The sequence below is a fragment of the Nycticebus coucang genome, chromosome 9 (genome assembly GCF_027406575.1).
Source record: "Nycticebus coucang isolate mNycCou1 chromosome 9, mNycCou1.pri, whole genome shotgun sequence".
Lineage (NCBI taxonomy): Eukaryota > Metazoa > Chordata > Mammalia > Primates > Lorisidae > Nycticebus > Nycticebus coucang.
The window spans coordinates 3,593,262-3,614,535 of NC_069788.1; the positions used below are offsets into that span (position 1 = coordinate 3,593,262).

Sequence of the window (21,274 nt, forward strand, 5' to 3'; positions counted from 1 at the left end):
TTAGGAGGCAAGGGCTTTAAAAATTTCAGGCATTTCTTCAGGCTGCCCTGGGCCAGCCCCGCCCTTGGCTGTTTCCTCAGCCCAGGAGAATCCTGATTACAACTTCTAATCACAGGAACAGGGCAATTCTGCATTACGTAGGGTGTAAAAAATTAACACCTGGGCAATGAAAGCATGTTTCCTCAGACTAAGGAACAAAGTTGGGATGAAAAGCCAAATGATACCTGGATTTCAACAAAATTCAACAACCAAGGGGGAAAAGGTTTGCAGGACAACGACAGCCAGACAGTTAAACATTAGCGTTCAATGGTTTGAAGTGTTGGGGTTTTGCAACGGTGCGGTCTGGAAGCGTTCCAGCAGGAAGGCTATTTTCTTTTAAGAGGAGAGACCTCTGCAATATTTTCTTTGCTGAAATAATGTGATCCTAATGACGTCTTATATGACCCAGACTTTAAATAGTTCCTATTATTTAGCTGACATGTTATTTACCAGCTTTTTACAGGTCAGCAGTGATCTATCAACAGCTTCTGATAATTCATTCTACTCAGACACACACACACACACACACACACACACACAAAGCCAGAAAACAAAAACTGTTAGGCTGTTAGTCTTATCTACACTAAGAGGAAGCTCTCCTATGTACCAGACTTCCTCAGTGAAAAATAAAAAAAAAACTGAATTTCTGCAGAAAGGTCCAACATCGTGAGGTTTGAGAATGAAGAAACAGATTGGAGGCTACAATACTGCCCTGTCTCCATCTCCTTACTTGCTGGAATATTGTGGTTCATCTGGCACCACAATAGCTTTACAGTAGAGTCAGGCCAGGGGTGGCTCCCTGGATGGCCCCATTAATGTGTACAGCCATTTAGCATGTGCAGCGACGCTGGGTGGTTTGCACAGCAGGAGGAAGGCCTCTTTAGCAGCAGCTGGAAGAGTTCCTGCTGAAAATTAATTTTATACTATTAGAAACTTCCTCTATTGACCCTGACAATTTTTCAGCACCTACTAGTAAATTGTGACTGTGGTCTTTCTTTGGAGGTCACCTATCCCCAGGCAAATCTGGTATCTGAGGGGGAGGGGAGTGTTGTGGGCACTGTGGGTGGGGGGACCCCACGGGAAAGACAGGTGGGGAAAGAGCAAACTCGCTTTCTTCAAATGGTGGGGTGAGTAGGGAGCCAATGCTGGTCCCATCTAGCAATTTGTAAACGGGTTGTTTGAACACATGAGTCTTAACATGTTCATAGATTGTGGGTGTGTGTTCATGTGTGAATAAAACGAAAAGACTTATTATTAGATCCAGCCTCTCGTCAGCATCATATAAAGCTCCTCAGGTAAGGGCATGTTTTATAATTAAAGGATTTCTCCATCTGCTAATTGCCTGTGACATGTACCCTTTCTTTCCAAGGCAAGTTTCTGATTAGGGAGAATGATTATTAATAGTGTATTTTCTTATTGGGTTAGAAACTTACCCCAAACAGCAGTTTAAATGCAGTGTGCCGCAATAGACATAAATAAACTGGTTAAGAGGATCTTTTCTAAAAGAGGTCATTGTCTCCTGCACTAGACAAAATAAAACATAAATATGACATGCAGCCTGGTGGACCATTCACCTGCATCACTCATGGTGTGGATTTTTGAACCTGTTGTGTGTGCGACTTTTATACGTCAGGCTGAGCAGACAGCAGATTGCACTGCGAAGTTTAGCAGTGCTGGAGCTGGAACCTCATGAGACCGAGGAAGAGTCTTCAGAAGGAAGGTAGAATGAACAGATAAAGGATTTACTATTTCCTCCCCTGAATATAACTATTTTAGAAATACCCTAGACTTGTTTACAAACTCTGTTGATGACCCAGAAAAGTGATGCTCGGCGGGGAGGTGAGAGAATGGGCAGCTGGTAACCAGCAGGTTATGTTCCAAGTTTTTAATATGTACCCTTTGGAAAAAAATGCTGGTTACCTGTCATTTTCCTACATTGTTGGTTCAGTCTTACATTTACTATGGTTACGTTACTGTAGATGTCTTAAAATGACACGTTGAGGGGGATATGAGAATGTGCTACTTGAAACGAAACGCATTGCAGTCTTGCACGCACAGAAAACTGAGGCAGGTGTCGTGAAATGCTGCGGTGGCCTTTGACACTTTCTACTGGACAGTCTCCTCTTTCACTGACTCCGCTGGTCTGGACAACTGAAAGGGCCGTGTCACCCTGACCAGGTAGGGGAACCCACAGTGTGAGGGACAGTGAACTTAGCCGCAGCACCCCTGGCTCAGGTGCGCACAGCCACCTTGTCACTATTCTCCCTTCAATTATTTCCTCTTCAATTCCTTGTTCCACAAGAAGGATCTCAAAAGATACATCCAATCATTTGAGTTACTTCCAAGCTCAAAGCCTTCAACAGCGTCTTGTCTTACAATTGAATCTCAACTTTTCCAACTCCTCGCCACGGCCTCTGGGATGACCTTTGACTTTCTGTCCAGCCTAACCTTCTGAGGTCTCCCCCTTCCCCCACTCTGGCGCTACAGAATTTGTTTCGGTTCCTCCAGGATACCGGATCCTGGCCTGTTTGGTACAAGTTGCTTCCTCCGCCAGGAACACCCTTCCCCAGCACCCTCAGGACTGAGCACTGTTTACCCTTTGGGCCACGCTTGATTTTCTCTGCAAAGAGGATTTTCTCACCACCCTGGTCACAGCAGGTCATCCCTTGTTACTTTTTTTTTTTTTTTTTCAGTTTTTGGCCGGGGCCGGGTTTGAACCCACCACATCCGGTATATGGGGCTGGTGCCCTACTCCTTTGAGCCACAGGCACCACCCGTCCCTTGTTACTTTTTACTCCAGCCCATTGTTGGAGCACTTTACTATACTTGCAAAGAAGAAGAAATTCAACAGCTAGAAAACTTTGCCCGGGGAACAGGCAGGATGGAACTGGGAGGGGAAATCCCAGCAGGAAGCAGTGGTCTTTGGGGCTGGACTTCCTATTAGGATAAAGAACTTCAACTTTGGAACTGTGACCTTCTGCCATGTAGCTTGTCTGTGGTGACTGCAGCTTCGCTTTTGTTTAGATATTGATCGTATGACTGCTGAAAATTCTCCATGTCTCTACTTTGCTAAGAAGAAGGAAGGAAAGGAAGAATTTGGTTGCTCGTGGGCCAACAATTTAAAGAGAGACGCTAGTGTCCACTGGTATTTAAAGTGACAGAACCCTACAGAAAGGCAGTGGTCAGGGGACAGCCAGAGGCCGCAGGTCAGCCAGCTCCCCCAGGCCGGGGTTGTCTTTAAGATATTGAGATTCTTGAATGAGAACTTAACTTAGAGGGTTTTATGGGGCATTTCAGTATGGAAGCTGTTCCCACCCTTGACCTCCCTCCTCTGGTTTTGGAGTCCTTCCTGCAGTGGGGATTGTGGAGAATTGGCTGGCTTTGTCCGTAAGCAGGGTGTTCGAAGGGGCCTATTTGCGTCTTCATCCTTGGGATTGAAAGTCCCTATTTCTGTTGCCCTGTTTCAGGTGCACAAGAAGATATCTGATAGGGTCTCACCCTTCACAGCAGCCGGCCAAGGACAGAGATACAGAGTGTATCTGTTTTGGAGCTCAGGAGGAACTTAGAAGCAGTGGGTGCCCAGAGGGAGGACTCCTGCAGCCTGACACCTACTCCCGGGGGCCTGATGTGGGGAAGGCGGACATGTGGTTTTTAATTCCTCCCTCCACCTTCACTGGCCTGGGCTGAGTCCCGCTCCTGCAGAAGGGTTAACAGGTGCTGCGTGCCCACTAACTGCCAGCCTCCAGCCATGGCCTGTTTATACACTTACATTACTGTAGCACAGCCCAGTCCATCCTGCCAGCCTGACCCTCTGCCATAACCGTGCATGTGTCGCTTCTCAGCTCGGCACTAGGGGGGCATTTCCTCAAAGCTCTGAGTGAATTGACTGTGCTGGGGTGCTGCCCCCCAAGGTGCCCATCTCTCTGATGCCCTGTAATTCTTCAACAAAGATTAATGTTAACTATTTTACCTTTTTTTCCTCCCTGAGTCTCAACTTTGCAGAGTTTACTATGGCCACTTGAAATTCAGCATGGGCTGCTTTTAAAAGGACTAATTGTTACAACTTCTCTCTCATAGGAAGAATCAATTTCAAGAATGAGGAAAAAATATCCATCCCCAGTGTTCCTGCCACTAACCTTCAACCCCGTGATTTAATCACTTCATTTTAGAATAATGCGTCAACCTGTTTGTTTCCATGTCAGCCACTGACTTTTCCCAAGCCATGAATAGGAAGAAAGATGTGGCAATAACGAAGGTGGCCTTGCCAAAGCAGCTGATCTGTGGTGCCTCTGGACCATCGGAACAAACTTGGTTTCTTCCTAGGGCCAAGTGACTTTGAATTGCAATTTATTGTAAACAAAATGATCTGGCTATTTTGGGGCTTGGATTTGAGCTATTACCTAAGTCCTGACGGATCATGGTTTGGGCATTTCTGTAAGAGCAAGGTTTTTCTTTCTTTTTTAAAAGGAATTTTTTACTCTGAAGCAACATAACAGATAAGAAATATAGGGAAGCATAGGGAGCTCGACAGCACTTATGGACTGGTGAGGATGATCTGTTGATATCGAGAGCAATAACACTAAAACAGACTTCAGCTGGCAGGAAACAGCAAGGCCTCCTGTGGGGAATGAGCGAGTCCGAAATCGGACTGGTCCGTGTGTTTGGGTAAAGTAATCTAACACAGATGCAGACCGACTTCTGCCGTAATGATGTTATATTTGGTATCTTCTACTTAATTGTAATTGAAGTTTAATTTCCTAGTGCAATTAAATATATTAAAATACAGTATGAGTGTTTGTTAGCCCCAAATGATTTTTAAACCCCCTACCAAGCGGTATAAGCCCCAAATGAAAGCAAAGTGGACCAGGGCCACAGATGACAGGAAGGCTAGACGCTACAGCAAGGGACAAGGAGGAGGACTCCTCTGTTTGAGAAGATGGGCGGCATTTGTCAGTGAGATACCACATTCGTCCGTAGGCTGAGGGAGCATGACTTACCTTCCAGTTTTAGAAAACCAGTATTCATGAGCCGTGTTTTCAATGAGGTGTGCAAAAGCCTTTAATTTGAAGTGGAAGAGTATGGTGCTATCTCTTGTGGGTTTGTGACTGTTGAATAAATCCCCTACCTTTCATTTCTGCTATCGCTCCTTTCTCAGGAAAGAAGCAGAATTCTATGCCATGGACCGATGAACACTATGCAGCGTATGTTTACTTGTCCTCATAAGCATATTTGCATTTAAACCACATTGTTCGATTTTTCATTTGAGATATAGAGCAACTGTCTGAAGAACAAGTCTTAATTGAAATGTCATGTATGTTTATTATCATAGAACTCGAATAAGTAGTAACAACATCATAAAAGAAGTAATGTGTTTTTTATTTTCCATCTCATTTATGAGAGCACAGTATAAAACCTTAAATTGATTAGTCTTCACAGAGGACTTGATTAAAAAACTGAATAGTGGCAGAAGCTTCTGAAGTATTCCTGAAAGCATTGAGAGATATACAAAAGAGAGAAAAGTGAAATCTGCAATAAAATCCCATGAATAAATGTAGCTTGGGCTTCAGAAATGAGTCGTCAAATGATCACTGGAAAACTTGAGGATATTTACTAAAATGTTAAAATTGACTATGTTCCAACTGAAAATTTATCCTAACTGAAGAGAAAATGTTTATTGGAGACACAGAGAACAAGTCTAGGCTATTTAATCTAGATGATTTGCTATGTGATTTTTTTTTTTTTTTTTTAGGTAACCATAGTTACCAGACCTAAAGGATTTACAACAAGTGTCTACTGCAGTGGCTGATGGCGGTAGATTGATTCAACAGCCGTTTATATGTATTAATGAATAGGAAATGAGAAAGAGGATGTCCAAAACCCCAAATAATCTAGGAGGAAAAATGAGGAGCGATGGAGCATTTGTGTACATATGTGCCAACCTCCCAGCATGGCTGTGTTGTCTGGCCCCCTCTCCCAGCTCCCAGGAAGGGAAAAGCTGAGTGTATTAGGAGCTGAGAGGGTTGTTCACACTTGAACGTGAAGGGCAGTTTGTAAAGGATCTGGTATTTTGATCAATACCGGCATTCAAAATCTATAATGCCAGTTCCACAGTAAATATTTTGATTAAATAGAGCTTTAATTAAATTTAGAAGATAACTAAAATTTCCATTGTAGTCTAGTAAAAATATGAAGTTTAATCAGACATTTGGCTGTTAAATATCACATAGATAAAACATCTAAATAATTAGTTTGTTTTCCAATATTTTTATTTGAATGTCTATCTTCAGATACAAAGTGGATTAAGAATTAGTCATAATAGTGCAATTTCTTTGATTTATGAAGGGAGTGTGACTCAGAATAATGACCTATTCAGTATGCAAACGGTAATTGCTTTTATGTCAGAAACATTTTTACATCATCTCTGCAGTTTGTAAAGATGCAATATACAAAATGAAAAAGATTGCAATGTGCTACATAACTATAATCAAGATGAACTAATGTGATATGATAAAATTTAAACTGAAATAGAATTACTATTCTTAATGTTTTCTTTTAATGATTATGGATTTCATTTTTAAAATAGTAGATTAAAAATTAGCTACACTATTCTGCACAACCCTGTGCATGGAATGAGCTCAATTTCCAGTTGTTTCTGGCTCTTTGGGGTATGCAAGGCACCAGTCTCATGTCTGAGACCTTTGGCCTTCTCCACAAGCCCTGTAACCCACAGAGATAATCTTCCAAGACTTTCTGGGAGTAGAGAATGCAAGACAGTATAGAAGTCTGAAGTGTTTGTGAAACACACAGCCAAGCCACCCTCCCATTGCTAGTCAGTCTGAGGGTGTCAAACTACTGCTGACAAAGATCTCACGATAGGTAGATGGAATGAGATGGGGTTGCTGAATTAATACCAGTGAATAATAATTTAAAATAATTCTTTGGAATTTTAATAGAAATTGGGAGGAATTGCTGGAAAAATAATCTCAGGCCCCATACCTCTTTTTTCCTTTCTAATATTTTAATAGGTCTTTCTGCTAAGAAAAATTAAGAATGTCACTTTTATGCTAATCAATTATTTGCTTGCATATATAATTACAGATTTTGAAAACTGGAGGGCAATTCCTCTATTACTCTTTTAGAGGTACCTTACTTATCTAACCTGTGGTGCCCAGCCTTCTTACCATGTGTAAATCCTAACTCTCTTTTAACCCTCATTTAAGTTGTGGTTTATTAGAAACCATGTCTTCCAGTCAGAAGCCTCCTTGGTCCAAATTATCAGTAACTTTTATAGCTCTTTTTCTCCTCTACATCTTCCCAACTAATGCCTAATTTATTAGCATTTTTAATCCTTTCCTTTGTTATAAAGTTAACGTTGAGTTTCTTTTACTCCACATCACTAGAATGAATTTTGGGGTAAAATTCATCCTAGAGCGTAGCATCCTAGAGCATCAGGAGCAAGTTCCTCACCCTCACCTAAGAATCCCAGGATGTTCAAGGTGGTCAGAGTTCTCTCTTCCTTGGCTTGTACCATTTTAAAAGAAAAGTCTTTTAAAAATGTTCAAAACCCAAGTGACTCCAAGGAAGATGTGCTTAAATATTGTCTGTTGTGCTCAGTTCAGAATTCCTAAGACAACATTTTGGTTGCTCACCATATTCTATGATAATCTCTCAAACAGCAAGATAACATTATTTTACCATTTAACTTTTTTTTTTTTTTTGGCAGCAGATAATTTGGAGAAAAGGGAAGGAAGTTCATACAAAAAGACTAAAAACAAAGTGATGGTAGAAATAACATTTAGAAAAAGAAGTTCTTTCAAGTAAGAAGGCATAGGGTGGGCACCCTAGCACTCTGGGAGGTGGAGGTAGGAAGATCACTTGAGCTCAGTTAAGACCAGCCTGAGCAAGAGCGAGACTCGGTCTCTACTACAGGCCCCCATTGCAACAGGTGCCCGTGGTCACAGATACTCGGGAGGCTGAGGATCTCCTGAGCCCAGGAATTTGAGGTTGCTGTGAGCGAGGCTGATGCCATGGCACGCTAGCCAGGCAACAGAGTGAGACCCTGTCTAAACAATCAAACAAACAAACTCAAGAAGATACATGCATAACCGATCCAATGAATAGTTTATGCATACAAATGATTAGAGAAGCTTCTGCAGCTAACACAAATTCACATGGCAGTTATGCAGTTTCTGAACTTAGCATATTAAAGTGACAAAAACTAAGTGAGTATCTACCTTATTCAAATATCTTTTAAATGCCCAAAGCTCATATAAAAATGTGTCAATATATGTAGGTACAAGTTAAAAATGGGCTAAAAAAAGGTCAGAATTAGCTGGACATATCCATAGAAGATGGCCTCATTTCTTTTTTTTTTTTTAAGATACCCAAACATTTTTGGCCAAATTCCTTTTAGAAAAGAGGAATAATTTATAATATTCCCCCCTTGGGCCCTTCACAGAGCTCTATAAATTCCACAAGTAAACATCAGCATTTTCTCCAGGGTAGTTAAATATTTTCTGGCACAAATTTACAGAGGGAAAAAGATCACAATTTAACTATTACAGTTTATTTATTCATATTGGCTGTTTTTTCAAAATACACATGTATGTCTAGTTTACATTTTGCCACATAACTGTAACTTTTGAGCATCTTTTTTGTTTAGTAAGGAAAACAGTCTTGTCCATGAGGCTTGCAACATCCATTGAAACTGGTAAGCATTTCACCGAGATGTCAAAACAGGAAGAACTTCTGGCACAATCAGCACTGATAATAGCATAAGAAATTACTGGCCCATATTTCTGATGAGCACTTTTATTAAAGAACAATGTATTTAGTTTGATTCTGAGGGCCATGATCTAAGTCTTTGCAATCATATTTGTTGCGTGGACGTTGAATTTCCTAAACTTACTAATCTGTGACTGTAAATGGAGCTATTTTTAGGGGGTGATATACTTCAAATAAATACACTCACTTAAAAACAATGCCTTAGAAAATTACTCTTACAAAATGTTTAGCAGTAGAGATGCTTTATAAGACGTCCACAGGTGAGGATGTAGCCTATACAAGAGACCCTCTGTGTAGTAAGAGGATGCCTGAAAACTTACCTACCTCTGATCATTTCAATCTACTCACCCAGATGCAAGATTAAACAGTACGGTGAAAAGAAAAGGGTTCTGGGCCAGAACAGGGACAAGTGAGTCTAACCTAACGTTCCCATAACTGGCTGTATAAACACAGGGGAAATCACTCAGTCTTTCTTCATCTCTAAAATAATAATTGCATACTGATCACAATAATTTTGAAGATAAAATGATATAGAAGAAAAAAGGATGAAAAATTTAAAACTATAAACGCTAATCTGTTGATTACTAATAACATACAAGCGATAATTTAGAACATTATTCCCAAACTAACCTAGAAGTTGTATGATTTAGGATACTGTTGGTCTCCAGAGGTGATGAATAAACATTTTTTATTTCCCTGAAGACATACAGGAGAATGCATTTCACAAGCACCATTTCCCCGTGAACACAGGCAATTCAGTTTTCCAAGTGATTTTTGAAGTTTATATGAAGGGCATTCTTTAGCTGCTCTTTTATCAATGCTAACTAGACAGCAGAGAGATTCCACTTCCCTCTGCCGGGAGGTCATCTGTGTGTGCGTGCATGGAAAAGGATGCTGTCCCCCCTTCCCCCGTCTTGGGAGTCACTGGATTTGTCCTATAGAGGCAGACCTGGGGGTGGGGTGAGGTGGGCTCCATCCTCAGGTTGCTCACACTTACACCGCTCTGATTACCCTGCACGGGGCTTTTTCAGGGTCACGTCACTTTCTGTGGAAAGGATGGAGGAGTGGAAGTGGTACAAGGTGGAAAATGAATAGAAAGAGGGGAGAGGGCTGGTGTGGGAAGCCCAGGACAGGAGTGCGGGGGAGACCGGCCACAGTGCTGTGAGAGAGGGAACAGCAGGCCATGAGGTGCTATTGGCTTTGGTCTTCCCTCCTCCTGGGTATGAGCCGTGAGGAATAGTTTCATGTTTGCTGGCTTTCTACTTCTGGAATTATTGCTGAGAGGGTGGGGAGCAGACACAGCAGAGGGGAAGGGTGACAGCAGTCTGAGTGGGTTGGGGCGTGCTTCACACTGTCCACTGTGCTCCTGTGTCATGGTGCTTCCTGCAGCTCTCCACAAGGCTGCTGGTTTGGGGGTCACTCCTGGCTGGGCATGAAGTCCTGTCATTGTGTGTTCTGGCCCCCAGCAGCCGTTTCAAAATAAGAGTCCTTGGTCCCCAAAGTAATGTCCAACCTTGAATATTCAGAACTTGGAAAGAAGAGGCCAAGTGTGGCCCCAGTTAAAATTTAAGCCTGACAGAAATCTAAACAGACCGAGAGCTGAATGTAAGGGACCCATATGCACGGGTCTAAACCTGCATCTGCCGCTTCTCTAAGTGACTGGACCTACTTGTGGATGCAGTGATGGTGATGTAATGTGTAAAGCTCTTGTTTTTGGAAAACGTTCAAAAGAAAGAATATATAATGTATTGAGCACACTGTCTGGCATATAATAGTAAACTCAGTAACAGTAATAATTATGAAGGTCAAAACCAAGTATCTTCTTTTTGTGCTAACTCCATTTGAGTGTTATCAGAATTTTTAAGATCAACTAGTGTGAATGTTTCTCAAAAATATATATAAAGCTTTTCTTTAAAAACTCCAGAGGAGGACTCTTTTTGCTCACACAGAAAGCAGTACAGATTTAGACTGTCCATAGTTCAGTTTTGTGGTAATCTTTATCAGCTCAGGGGATCTTTTTGCCATAGATCTTTTTTACTTTTCCTTTTAAGTGGGGAAAAGTAAACTACTTGCCAAATTGGTTCACACACTAAAGCCTTAAAAAAAAAAATACAGTAACTCTGCATCAAAATTTAATCTAAGAGTAACTACGTTGAGAAATACCTTGGCTATGAATGTGTTTGAAAGTACAGTAATTTGATAATTACTTTGGTTATTGAGAAAAAATGTCTGCAACTGCAAAATTTGCAGTATCATCTAAAGATGAACTTTTTTTTTTCCCAGAATGTAAAAACTATTTCGGTTTGAAGGCAGTGAAAAGAGGGACAACGAATGTGATGTTTGGCCACTATCCATGGGCACATATATATTAATCCAAAGGTTAAATTGGCCACCAAGGCACTGCCAAAATTAAGGTATGCCAGAGGTCCTAGAACAGGAGGCAGCAGGGTCTGGATTGTGGCTGGGAAGGGGGCAACACGTTGTTAAAGGTTCGAGGAAGTGCCGCCACAGAGCTCTGCCCTGCTGCTTCTGGGATTCTTCTTCCTCAGCACAGGCTGTGACACATGGCAGGACCTCCTCATCCTGTGTCATGCTGTTTCCCACTGTCAGCTGCGCCCACCATTTTCAGGAGAGGCCCTTCAGCGCAGCTGGGCAGAGAAGAGCAGCCTCTGCTTAGGGCAGGACACCCACACAGAGCGCTGGGCTATGGTGGCTGGGCCCTGCGCCAGGCTCACCCTGGAAGCTTGCTCATGTGCAGATTCCTCTAGCCTCAAAGAACAGTATCTTGGGTGTTCACAAACTCTTGAGATTTTTCTGCTTGCCTGCTTTACTCATTCATCCATCCATTAATTTTTTGAAGGACAGTAAAAATAAAAACATGGAATAATGGCATCAAGGCTAAACCCTTATTTTTTAAGTGTAGTGTATCTAATATATGATCTACCACTTTGACCTGGCTTTTATTTGTATTTATTTATTTTTGAGACAGAGTCTCACTCTGTCACCCTGATTAGAGTGCTGTGGTATCATAGCTCACAGCAACCTCAAACTCAGGCTCAAGCATCCTCTTGCCTCAGGACAGGCGCCCATAACACCCAGCTAGTGTTTTTCATTTTTAGTAGAGATGGGGTCTGGCTCTTACTCAGGCTCTTCCGAACTCCTGACCTCAGTAGTCCACCTGCCTCAGCCTCCCACATTGCACATCACACGCTCATATGTATCAAATGCCAGCGTGCTGGGATTACAGGCGTGAGCAAACCACTCAGCGCCTTGGCTTTGCTTTGACAAGGGGCAGAATTCACATCGCCTTTGAAGGAAACATTTCTATCAAGTCTTTTTTTTTTTTATGTTTAAGATCTCCTAGTTATTTGCACTTGTCTCAGTGAGACGGTATTGGTAAGTTACAGACACACTGGTGCTGGCAATGACTAAAATCACTGAGCTCAAGGCCTGACCTCAGAATTTATTAGTTGTGGAACTTGAGCCAAGTCTGTTACCCTCCTGGGTTCCTCTGTTTCCAAATCCCTATGACACGGGAATACTTTCTTCTGAGCTGAAGATTACGGCAAATGAGGTATTATGCTAAAAAGCTAAACAGATCATGGCCAGAAGTTCCTGGAATCCGCACAGACCTTACCCCAGTGCACTACACATTCTTTCTCAAACTTTAGTTTTTTATTCTCTTCCTTGTGTGGATAATGCTCGTCTCTTTCCCCTAGTACTGAAGGAATGTGCATTCTTTCAAGATCCAGTCTCAACGACAGCTCCCTCTGGCCTGCAGGTCCCCATCTCAGGCCACCACGCTCTCTGTTGGGACATATTTCTGTCCTGACACATTTGCAGTGAAACCGTAATCTCGCACTTGGGCGTCAGGCCCACTAGACTGCGAGAAGTGTAGTCATTCTTAAGTCCCCACCTCTCAGCTGTCGCCTACACATAACTGGTGGTCAAACTACACGTATGCATACACATACGCACAGTAAACATATGCATACACATGTATCAAATGCCAGGGTAAGGCAGATTCCTGTGCTGAAGACTGGACAGGTGGATCCAGTGTGCTTTGACGGATCGACAAGCTGTTGAGAACAGCGTAAAGTCACTTTCTCCAGGCCCCAGTGCTCAGACGCAGGGCTGGGAAAGCGGAGCCTCTGGCACAGGTCCGGCGGGATTCCCCATTTGGTGACGCAGCTCTGCAGGGCACCTGCAGGGGGCGGCGTCGTCACGCAGCTGGATGCTCCACGGGTGACAACCCTGCGCCCTACTCCGCCACCCCAGAGCCGCGCGGCTTCGGCGAGTAGACACGGACTCCCCGGTTCAGTCGGGACCGACTGTTTCCGCTTTCCGGCTGGCTGGGCGGCCTGCGTGGCCCAAGGACTTAGGGGAGGGGTGTGCGGGTTCCCTGGAGGAGTCTCTTCCGACACTTCCCCCCTCCCCGCAGGCTTCTGCAGCTTCTAGAAGGCGAAGCTGCCGCGGGCGAGAGTGGAGCGTGAGTAAGAGGCGGCGAGAGCGAGCCGGGGGCTGGGTCCAGGGCCAGAGTCAGCTCTGCCCAGGCGACCGCAGCGGTAGAAGAAACTTTTCGCCCTTGACATTTGTACGTCTCGCGGGAACCAAATCACGCGCCACTGACATTTTCACGCACTTTAAACGGAAAACCCTCGGCGGCTACAACCAGCCAGGCTCCGCAACCCCCCCCCCGCTCCCCTCGCCTGCGCGTTCCCCGCCCCGCTAGGCCCGCCCCGTCCTCGGCGATTGGCCGCCCGCCCGGTCCCGCCGGTGACGCTCTGCCCGCCGCGCTCCCGGCCACTCCGGCCGCCCGTGCCCAGGAGGCGGACGCGCGCCCGGGCCGGCACCGCCTCCGCCCCACCCCCACTGTGGCTCCCCCCTCACCCCGGCTCTCCCAGCTTGATCTCGATGCTTCTCAAGGTTTCGAGAATCGAAACCCAGTTGTCGGCCGGCCCTTCCCACTCACGCAAGGAGTTCGATTTGCGTGGACGAGCGGACTCGTCAGTCCACGCTCGCACCGGTTTATTCGTGGAGCACTACCCCTCTACGCCGTCTAAAAGGAGTCGTGCGGGACCTCGGGGCCCCACCTGACGCTCTACCGGCTGGCTGTGTCCGCCAGAATTTTGTTTGGGAAGTTTCTGCAGTTGCGTGGTTTTGGTTGTGATCTGGTTTTGATGACCACTTTGACTCTTGTATTTTAAGTGCTTCCCCCTTGGAGAAAAAGGGGTGGCGGGCCGCTCGCACATTAAATACACCTACAGATACGCGCGTGAATACGCAGTTGTATTTATGTGGCCCGGGGCCTGGAGCAGTCTGGCCTGTCCTCGGGCGCGCGGGGGCGGGGGCGGTGCCTATGCAGATGAGGGGGCGTGGCGAGCACGCCGCGCCGGGGCCCCGGAAGCAGGGAGAAGCCCGGTATAAAAAAAGTACTGAGAACGCTCACCCCGCACAACTGCTAAAGCTCCAGAGACAGGAGCGCGGACGGCGGCGGCGCAGCGGGAACCGCCACCTCCAGGACCACCACAGCCGGGGCGCAGCGGCGCGGACGGGGGAGAGGGGCGGGCGCGCGGGCGCAGTCGGCGGGGGTCTGGAGAAGACCGCGTCGCAGCCGCCGCCGAAGCGCACTCGCGGCTCCGAGTGCTGCCGCCTTCCTCGCCGTGTCTCGCTCGCTGCGCTCCTAGAAGGGGCGGCCGCCTCCAGGTGACACAGACGGGACTCTCGCTTGCGCTTTCCAGATGCATCAGAGATACTTTTGGTGCGGGGCTGCTCTGCGGGGCGCGGCGCGCGGCTGGGAACAGTGGTGTCCGGGGGAGGGAGAGCCTCGGAGGAGCCCCCGGGCCCGGGGACGATCCGGGAGGGGGCGCGCTCTGGCCTCCCGCGGGCCCCCGGCGCTCCTGACCCCTCTCTTATCTTTCAGGACCGACCAGGGCCAAGTGGCGCTCGGCGGGCACTACATGGCGGAGGGCGAAGGGTACTTTGCCATGGCCGACGACGAGCTGGCGGGCGGCCCTTACATCCCCCTGGGCGGCGACTTGAGCGCCGGCGACTTCGGCGGTGGCGGCGGCCTGGGCGCGCACTGCTTGGACTACTGCGACAGCCCCACGGCGCACTCCAACGTGCTGACCTGGGAGCAAGTGCAGCGGCTGGACGGCGTCCTGAGCGAGACCATCCCCATCCACGGGCGCGGCAACTTCCCCACGCTCGAGCTGCAGCCCAGCCTGATCGTGAAGGTGGTGCGGCGGCGTCTGGCCGAGCGGCGCATTGGCGTCCGGGACGTGCGCCTCAACGGCTCGGCCGCCAGCCACGTCCTGCACCAGGACAGCGGCCTGGGCTACAAGGACCTGGACCTTATCTTCTGCGCCGACCTGCGCGGGGAAGAGGAATTTCAGACTGTGAAGGACGTCGTGCTGGACTGCCTGTTGGACTTCTTGCCCGAGGGGGTGAACAAAGAGAAGATCACGCCGCTCACGCTCAAGGTACGGGTTCCGGGGACCTCGAGGGTCCGGCTCGGGCTGGGCAGAGGGGGCAGCGGCGCTGCGGGGAAATGGCCGGAACCCGCGGCCCTGGCCGCTCTGGGTTCGCGTCTTGGTTTTTTAATGAGCAAAGGAAGGTGCGTGGATGGTGTCCTGAGTGTTCCAGCGGCTTGCCTCCCCTGCCCCCCCCCCCCAATTAGTTCTTACGTTTTTTAACTCTTGGCTTTCCTTGCTGGAGTCTGGTCCCGAGTAGCTTCTGATAACTTGGAAGAATGAAAAGATGTACACATTTTTTTTTTTTTTTTGAGTTGTTTTAGGTACGATCTAGTCTTTGGGAAATTAGCTGAAGCAGAGCTGAGTCAATGGGTTTTTTATTGTACTGGAAAATGTGAATAGATTCCATAGCTGTGTTCAGCTGACTCCGCGTGTGGAAGGTCGGTGGTTGGTTCTTGATGCTGGTTCGCATGTGAGCGGTAGGGGGGGTCCTGGCCCCGACTCCCACCCATTTTGGTTCTGGGCTGATTTTGCACGATTAGTTAAAATTGTCTGAGGAGCAAGCCTCCCGGAATGCCATAATGTAGATGTATCTGGTTGTAACTGCAGAGTCCCGCTGGAGGGTCAAGCAGGATGCTGATAACATTGGTTGCCTGGGGGGCGGGGGGCCAACTAACTTACCCTTGCGTGCCCTGCTGTGCTTTTGAGTATTGTGTGGCTGCTGTAAGAATATTGTGCCTATCAGACCATTTAAAAAAAATAACACTTAAAAAGTCAGACATGACAACAGAATCTCTTAGTACTGTGCTGCGTCTGCCAGAAGCCTCAAACCGTGACCTCTAGTCCCTCTCCCAGACTGTGTAACTACTCGTTAAATGTATTTTTTCCCCTGTTTTCAGAAGGCTGTTTAAGCCTGTAGGTAGTGGTTTGCTGTTGACAAAAGGGAAAGAGCAGGATGATTCTCAGCTGTGAAGAGGATGTGTTTATTTACTTACCATTGTTTTCTAGTTTTGCTCATCTTGTTCTATCTTTTAACTTGTAGGAAGCTTATGTGCAGAAAATGGTTAAAGTGTGCAATGACTCTGACCGGTGGAGTCTGATATCCCTGTCAAACAACAGTGGCAAAAATGTGGAACTGAAATTTGTGGATTCCCTCCGGAGGCAGTTTGAATTCAGTGTAGATTCTTTTCAAATCAAATTAGACTCTCTTCTTCTCTTTTATGAATGTTCAGAGAACCCAATGACTGAGACTTTTCACCCCACAATAATTGGGGAGAGCGTCTATGGTGATTTCCAGGAGGCCTTTGAGCACCTTTGTAACAAGATCATTGCCACCCGGAACCCAGAGGAAATCCGAGGGGGGGGCCTGCTAAAGTACTGCAACCTTCTCGTCAGGGGCTTCCGGCCCGCCTCGGAGGAGATCAAGACCCTGCAGAGGTACATGTGTTCCAGGTTCTTCATCGACTTCTCAGACATTGGCGAGCAGCAGAGAAAACTGGAGTCCTATTTGCAGAACCACTTTGTGGGATTGGAAGACCGCAAGTATGACTATCTCATGACCCTGCACGGGGTGGTGAATGAGAGCACTGTGTGCCTGATGGGCCACGAGAGAAGACAGACTTTAAACCTTATCACCATGCTGGCCATCCGGGTGCTAGCCGACCAAAATGTCATCCCTAACGTGGCCAACGTCACCTGTTATTACCAGCCGGCCCCTTACGTAGCAGATGCCAACTTTAGCAATTACTACATCGCACAGGTTCAGCCAGTATTCACCTGCCAGCAACAGACCTATTCTACTTGGCTACCCTGCAACTAAGAATCATTTAACAACGTCCTGCAGGGAAGCCATTTCAGATAAGATAGGAAAGAGAAAAACAAAAAAAGAAAAAAGAATGACCCAGCCCTGATTAGGGATGTGTTTTGAGCAATGATGATATGCTCCTGGTTTTAAGCTTGGCAAAGTTGTGGATCTTTGAATAGGTAGGGGAGCATGATCTTGAAAGGATCCCTTTTCCTAGCCCTCCCCTTATTCTCCTGCTCAATTGGAGTCTATCCTGGAAAAAGAGAACTGTCATTAAAAGCAACCAGTTTCTCCTAAGATAACAAGGGAAGTGAAGCTTGATGACAATATGGGTTTGCAGCATCTGCTCCCATAGCTTTGCCATAGTGGGAAAATGGAAAGTTTCTTTTAAGAAGGAATTCATAAAAGGGAAAAATATAGAGGAAAAAAAGGCATCTCACCCCTATTTGTTTGTTAGTTCAGAAGTTCAGGTAGTAACATTGCAGAAAGAAGGGGGCCTCCGACATTGGATTACTATCTGAGGCTCGGAGCAAGAGTTTTCTGAGGGATGACCCTGTTGTGCTGACAGAAACGGCTTGCTCCGAGTGAACAGTAGTGGGCTGGTGCGGTTCTCACAACAAACAGCAGAACTTTATGATAACACAATCCATTAATTCCAGCTGCGTGCATAGCTCACATTTCTAAAATGTGAAAATGCAAGCAAAAACAGCTGTAGCAAAGAAAGTACGCTCAAGGACCAAAGATTTATCAGATAAAAATACCCAAGTAGAAGAGCTATAGTAGAATATATAAAGAGTTGCTATATTTGTTACACACCAATTACACATCAAAGTGCCTGTTGCCTTCTGAAAATTTGAAGTGGCAAAATTATTTTATGGTTTAATGATTATTTTATTTTATCAGGGACTGACTCAAGAAGAAAATAAAACAACACATAAGCTTGTGAACGGTGGAGAAAATGCCCTATTTTTTCTTGGCAAATACTTGTATAAAGTCAACGTTGTTGGTGTGTTATTATCCTAAGTACGTGTGTATGTGTGTGTGTATTACGTGTGTATATACACATGATATGTATGTATACACACAGTACGTCGCCTATGATAAAGAATAATATATCAAATAGGAAATGTTTAAATACTGTGTGCTTTTATGTTTTCAGCAGGATGACATGAGACCTGGGCATATTGCAATGATGAATTAAAATCTACATCTAAAAATATTTAAGCAGCTGAAGGAGGGGAACAAGTAATATATTTGATAGGAAGGGAAGAAGTTATACAGTTTTAGTGATTTTTTTTCTTCTTCTTTTTTTTTTTTTTTTTTTGTGAGCCATAGTATTCCATAAATGGGAGAATATTTGTTTGGAAGAGCACTCTTTTTTTACACTGAACTGCCACTTGGACAGTTCGAACCCATTTCTTTTTAAGTAATCATATGCCTCCCTGGAGTTTAATGTAGTGGGGTCATGGGTCAGTGATAGGCTGCTTATACCCCTGACTGCTAAAATGAATTTCTGGTGATCTGAACACTACTTATTACTATTTAAATGAATTTCTTTTTTAGTGAATGCATTCTGTATTTCTGGACCACTAGAATTTAGTAAAATGTGAATTGACCCTTTTAAGGAGTATTTGCACAATTGCTTAAAATTTATATATGAGATATATATTATATATAACATTTTATAAATTCATGTCAATATGAAACATCACTGATCTGGTTGTCATACTGCATTTAAATATTTAGTACTGTACTTTAAATCACACTGCATTAAGTCAAATCCAACCTTATTTTCTCTACAAGACACCAGTTGTATACCTTTGTGAAATAAACTAGTTCAGTTCAGTGACAGCTAATCCTAAAACCGCCCCTTCTCCCAGCCATTACTTCCTTCAAACACTGATCTCTGAAAATGTATTTGTTAAAAACAAAACTAACAGACATCTTCCCTTGGTGTGAAGCCACCACGTCACCCCCGCCAATCCCAGCAGATGACTGCTTGCTCTGAGAATTCCTGTGAAGGCCACTTAGAAGACTTCTGTCATCAGTTCAAGAGGGATTGGGGAAGAAAATAGTATCCTTCTATCCATTGGCAGTGTGGTGGTGTTTGGTTATGTGGGGATTACTCAGATGCTCAGTGCTGCGTTAACCCAGGTTCGTCCGTCTGCACTGTCTTCTGCTCATCTTCCTCCGCAGCCTTAACGGGACCCTGCAGGGTTTGCTGGGGCAGCAGCTTTGTGAATCCCACGGTTGCAGCGACCTCCCCCTGCACTGACCCTCGGTTTTCTAGGGAACTCTTCCTACTCCCCACCTTGGCTCAGTCTCCTTTGTTCCATCCCTGGATTTGAAAAATCAATAGCAAATTTTCCAGGAACCATTATTGAGTTTGCAGATGAAGCCTGGCACTCACCTGTCAGAAGCAGGCTAAGCCCTGCTTAGCCATTTGGAAGTTTTCTGAAAGGAAACAGAAAACTAAGGGAGCACCGAGGAACACGGGAGCAGCTGCTGATCCCACCTGCGGCTCTCTGTCCTCACTCTGGATGCATGTGAGTCCTCTCCTATTTTAAAGGATCTGGAGGTCTCTGGCTCTGCCGTAGCAACAGCCTGCTGTTAATTTATGACACCTGTTTTTGTTCGGAGGAGCCTTATTTGAAAATACACTTTTCATTTATTCTCTCAAATATATTTATATTCTCTTGCTTGCTCCGGGGCTGGTGGCTTGGTGGGAAGCGCCGGCCCCGGCCCTTGGTTGGCAGGACACCGTCAGTGCTGATTTCCAGACTTGCATAATTTATTTCTATTTTGTATGTAGGATAGCCTCGTGCATATGTAGTTGAACACACAGTGAAATTTATGTCTCTTTTTGTGGATGTGTGTTCCAAAAGTCTGAGTATCTGGTGAGAGAGCAGCATGTGTATCGGTCAGAGAACAGAAGGGCCCCTGATGCCCAAGTACACCTGTGATTTATTTGCTTTTGTGTTGATCTGGCCTAGTGTGTGTTGTTACCTTAAAACAGGAAGAAATTTTGTCTCCTGGAGGCTCTTCTCACCTGTCCAGACTGGCATGTCTGAGAACACATAGCCTGTGACAGTGCCCTTTTCAAAAGTTTACTTCATGTGCAGTAAATCCAGCTGCCTCAAGGACTCGTACACCAAGATGGACTTTGCCCTCCCACAAATGGGATCAAGTGTCTGCTCACTTTGGTACCGGGTGGACTACGTTCAAGTGGCTCCAGAATTGCAAGGATGGAGGAACACCTGTCGTCCAAGCCGAGGGACGGCATGAAAGGCCGAGCGAATGTAACCGTGCTGACCACCCTTTTCTGTTTGCTCACTGTCGGTCGCTTCGCCGCGCGTGACGTTTTCAGTGCAGTGCTTGTTAAATAAATATTGTGAACTATTTTGTAAATGAAATGCATTATGTTGAAAGCTGTCAGCAGTTCAAAAATGAGCTTTTTTGTTGTTGTTGAAGTGTGTAGATGAAACCAAAAAGCCAAAAAAAGTGATTTCATATATAGCACCTATTGAGTATAACCTCTCTTTAAACTTCTTTTAGCATAGCCTTCCCAGTGCTGAGAATGAATCTCTAGGTAGTATTTTGTTATAACAATGGCTTCTTAACAAAGTGAATGGTGAAGTACAAAGTCAGAAGATATCACAGGTGACTTAGGGGACTTGCTGCAAAGCCTTGTGGGGTGGAGGCGGTTCTGGCCCCTGGCGGTCCCGCCCTCCAACCTCTTTGCAACCATCATCTGCCCTGAGGCAACTTGTTGTAGCAAGCTGCACCTTGGTCACTCTGGAAATACTCTGACTATAGACTGTGTCACAGGCAGAAAAGGAGTGGATGGAAAATGTACTCTTAAAAACTGACATGTTTGAATCAGTGCTAGAGGGAACAGATTGTGAATTTTGTTTACAGCATCCAATATTTGGATTTTTTTTTGTAAATAAAAAGAAGTTATTTTTTTCTATTGATTTGTGCTTGCTGTCTAGGCTGTCTGACCGTGTCCTCTGAATCTCGCCCTGCGTTAGGGAAGGCAAGGCCGTGTGTACAGAAGACCAGCCTTCAGCAACTTTCTGATGAGAGCATAGTGAGAGGGAAACATCCACCTGTCAGCCAGCCCGTCTCCGACTGGCTCAATTAGCTGCAGAAGAATCTAATGAACAGATGCCAA

General features: G+C 45.4%; 1 protein-coding gene across 2 annotated transcripts; it reads left to right on the plus strand.

Moving 5' to 3' along the window:
• Nucleotides 1–14,293: 14,293 nt before the first annotated feature.
• Nucleotides 14,294–21,070, plus strand: TENT5A (terminal nucleotidyltransferase 5A). 2 transcript variants are annotated; one of them, XM_053602966.1, is made up of 3 exons: nt 14,294–14,584; nt 14,747–15,305; nt 16,339–21,070. In XM_053602966.1, exons 1-3 carry the CDS (start codon nt 14,565–14,567, stop codon nt 17,113–17,115), a joined length of 1,356 nt encoding a protein of 451 aa, XP_053458941.1. In that variant the 5' UTR covers nt 14,294–14,564; the 3' UTR covers nt 17,116–21,070. The 2 variants fall into 2 exon arrangements, with proteins under 2 accessions (XP_053458941.1, XP_053458942.1); XM_053602967.1 differs by having other exon boundaries at nt 14,396–14,529.
• The last annotated feature ends 204 nt before the right edge of the window (nt 21,071–21,274 follow it).

Bases quoted from the DNA above. Each gene is read 5' to 3' on its own strand.
- TENT5A (XM_053602966.1), top strand. From the start codon at position 14,565: ATGCATCAGAGATACTTTTG. The intron at 14,585-14,746 runs GTGCGGGGCTGC...CTTATCTTTCAG, and splicing joins ATGCATCAGAGATACTTTTG to GACCGACCAGGGCCAAGTGG. The intron at 15,306-16,338 runs GTACGGGTTCCG...TTTAACTTGTAG, and splicing joins TCACGCCGCTCACGCTCAAG to GAAGCTTATGTGCAGAAAAT.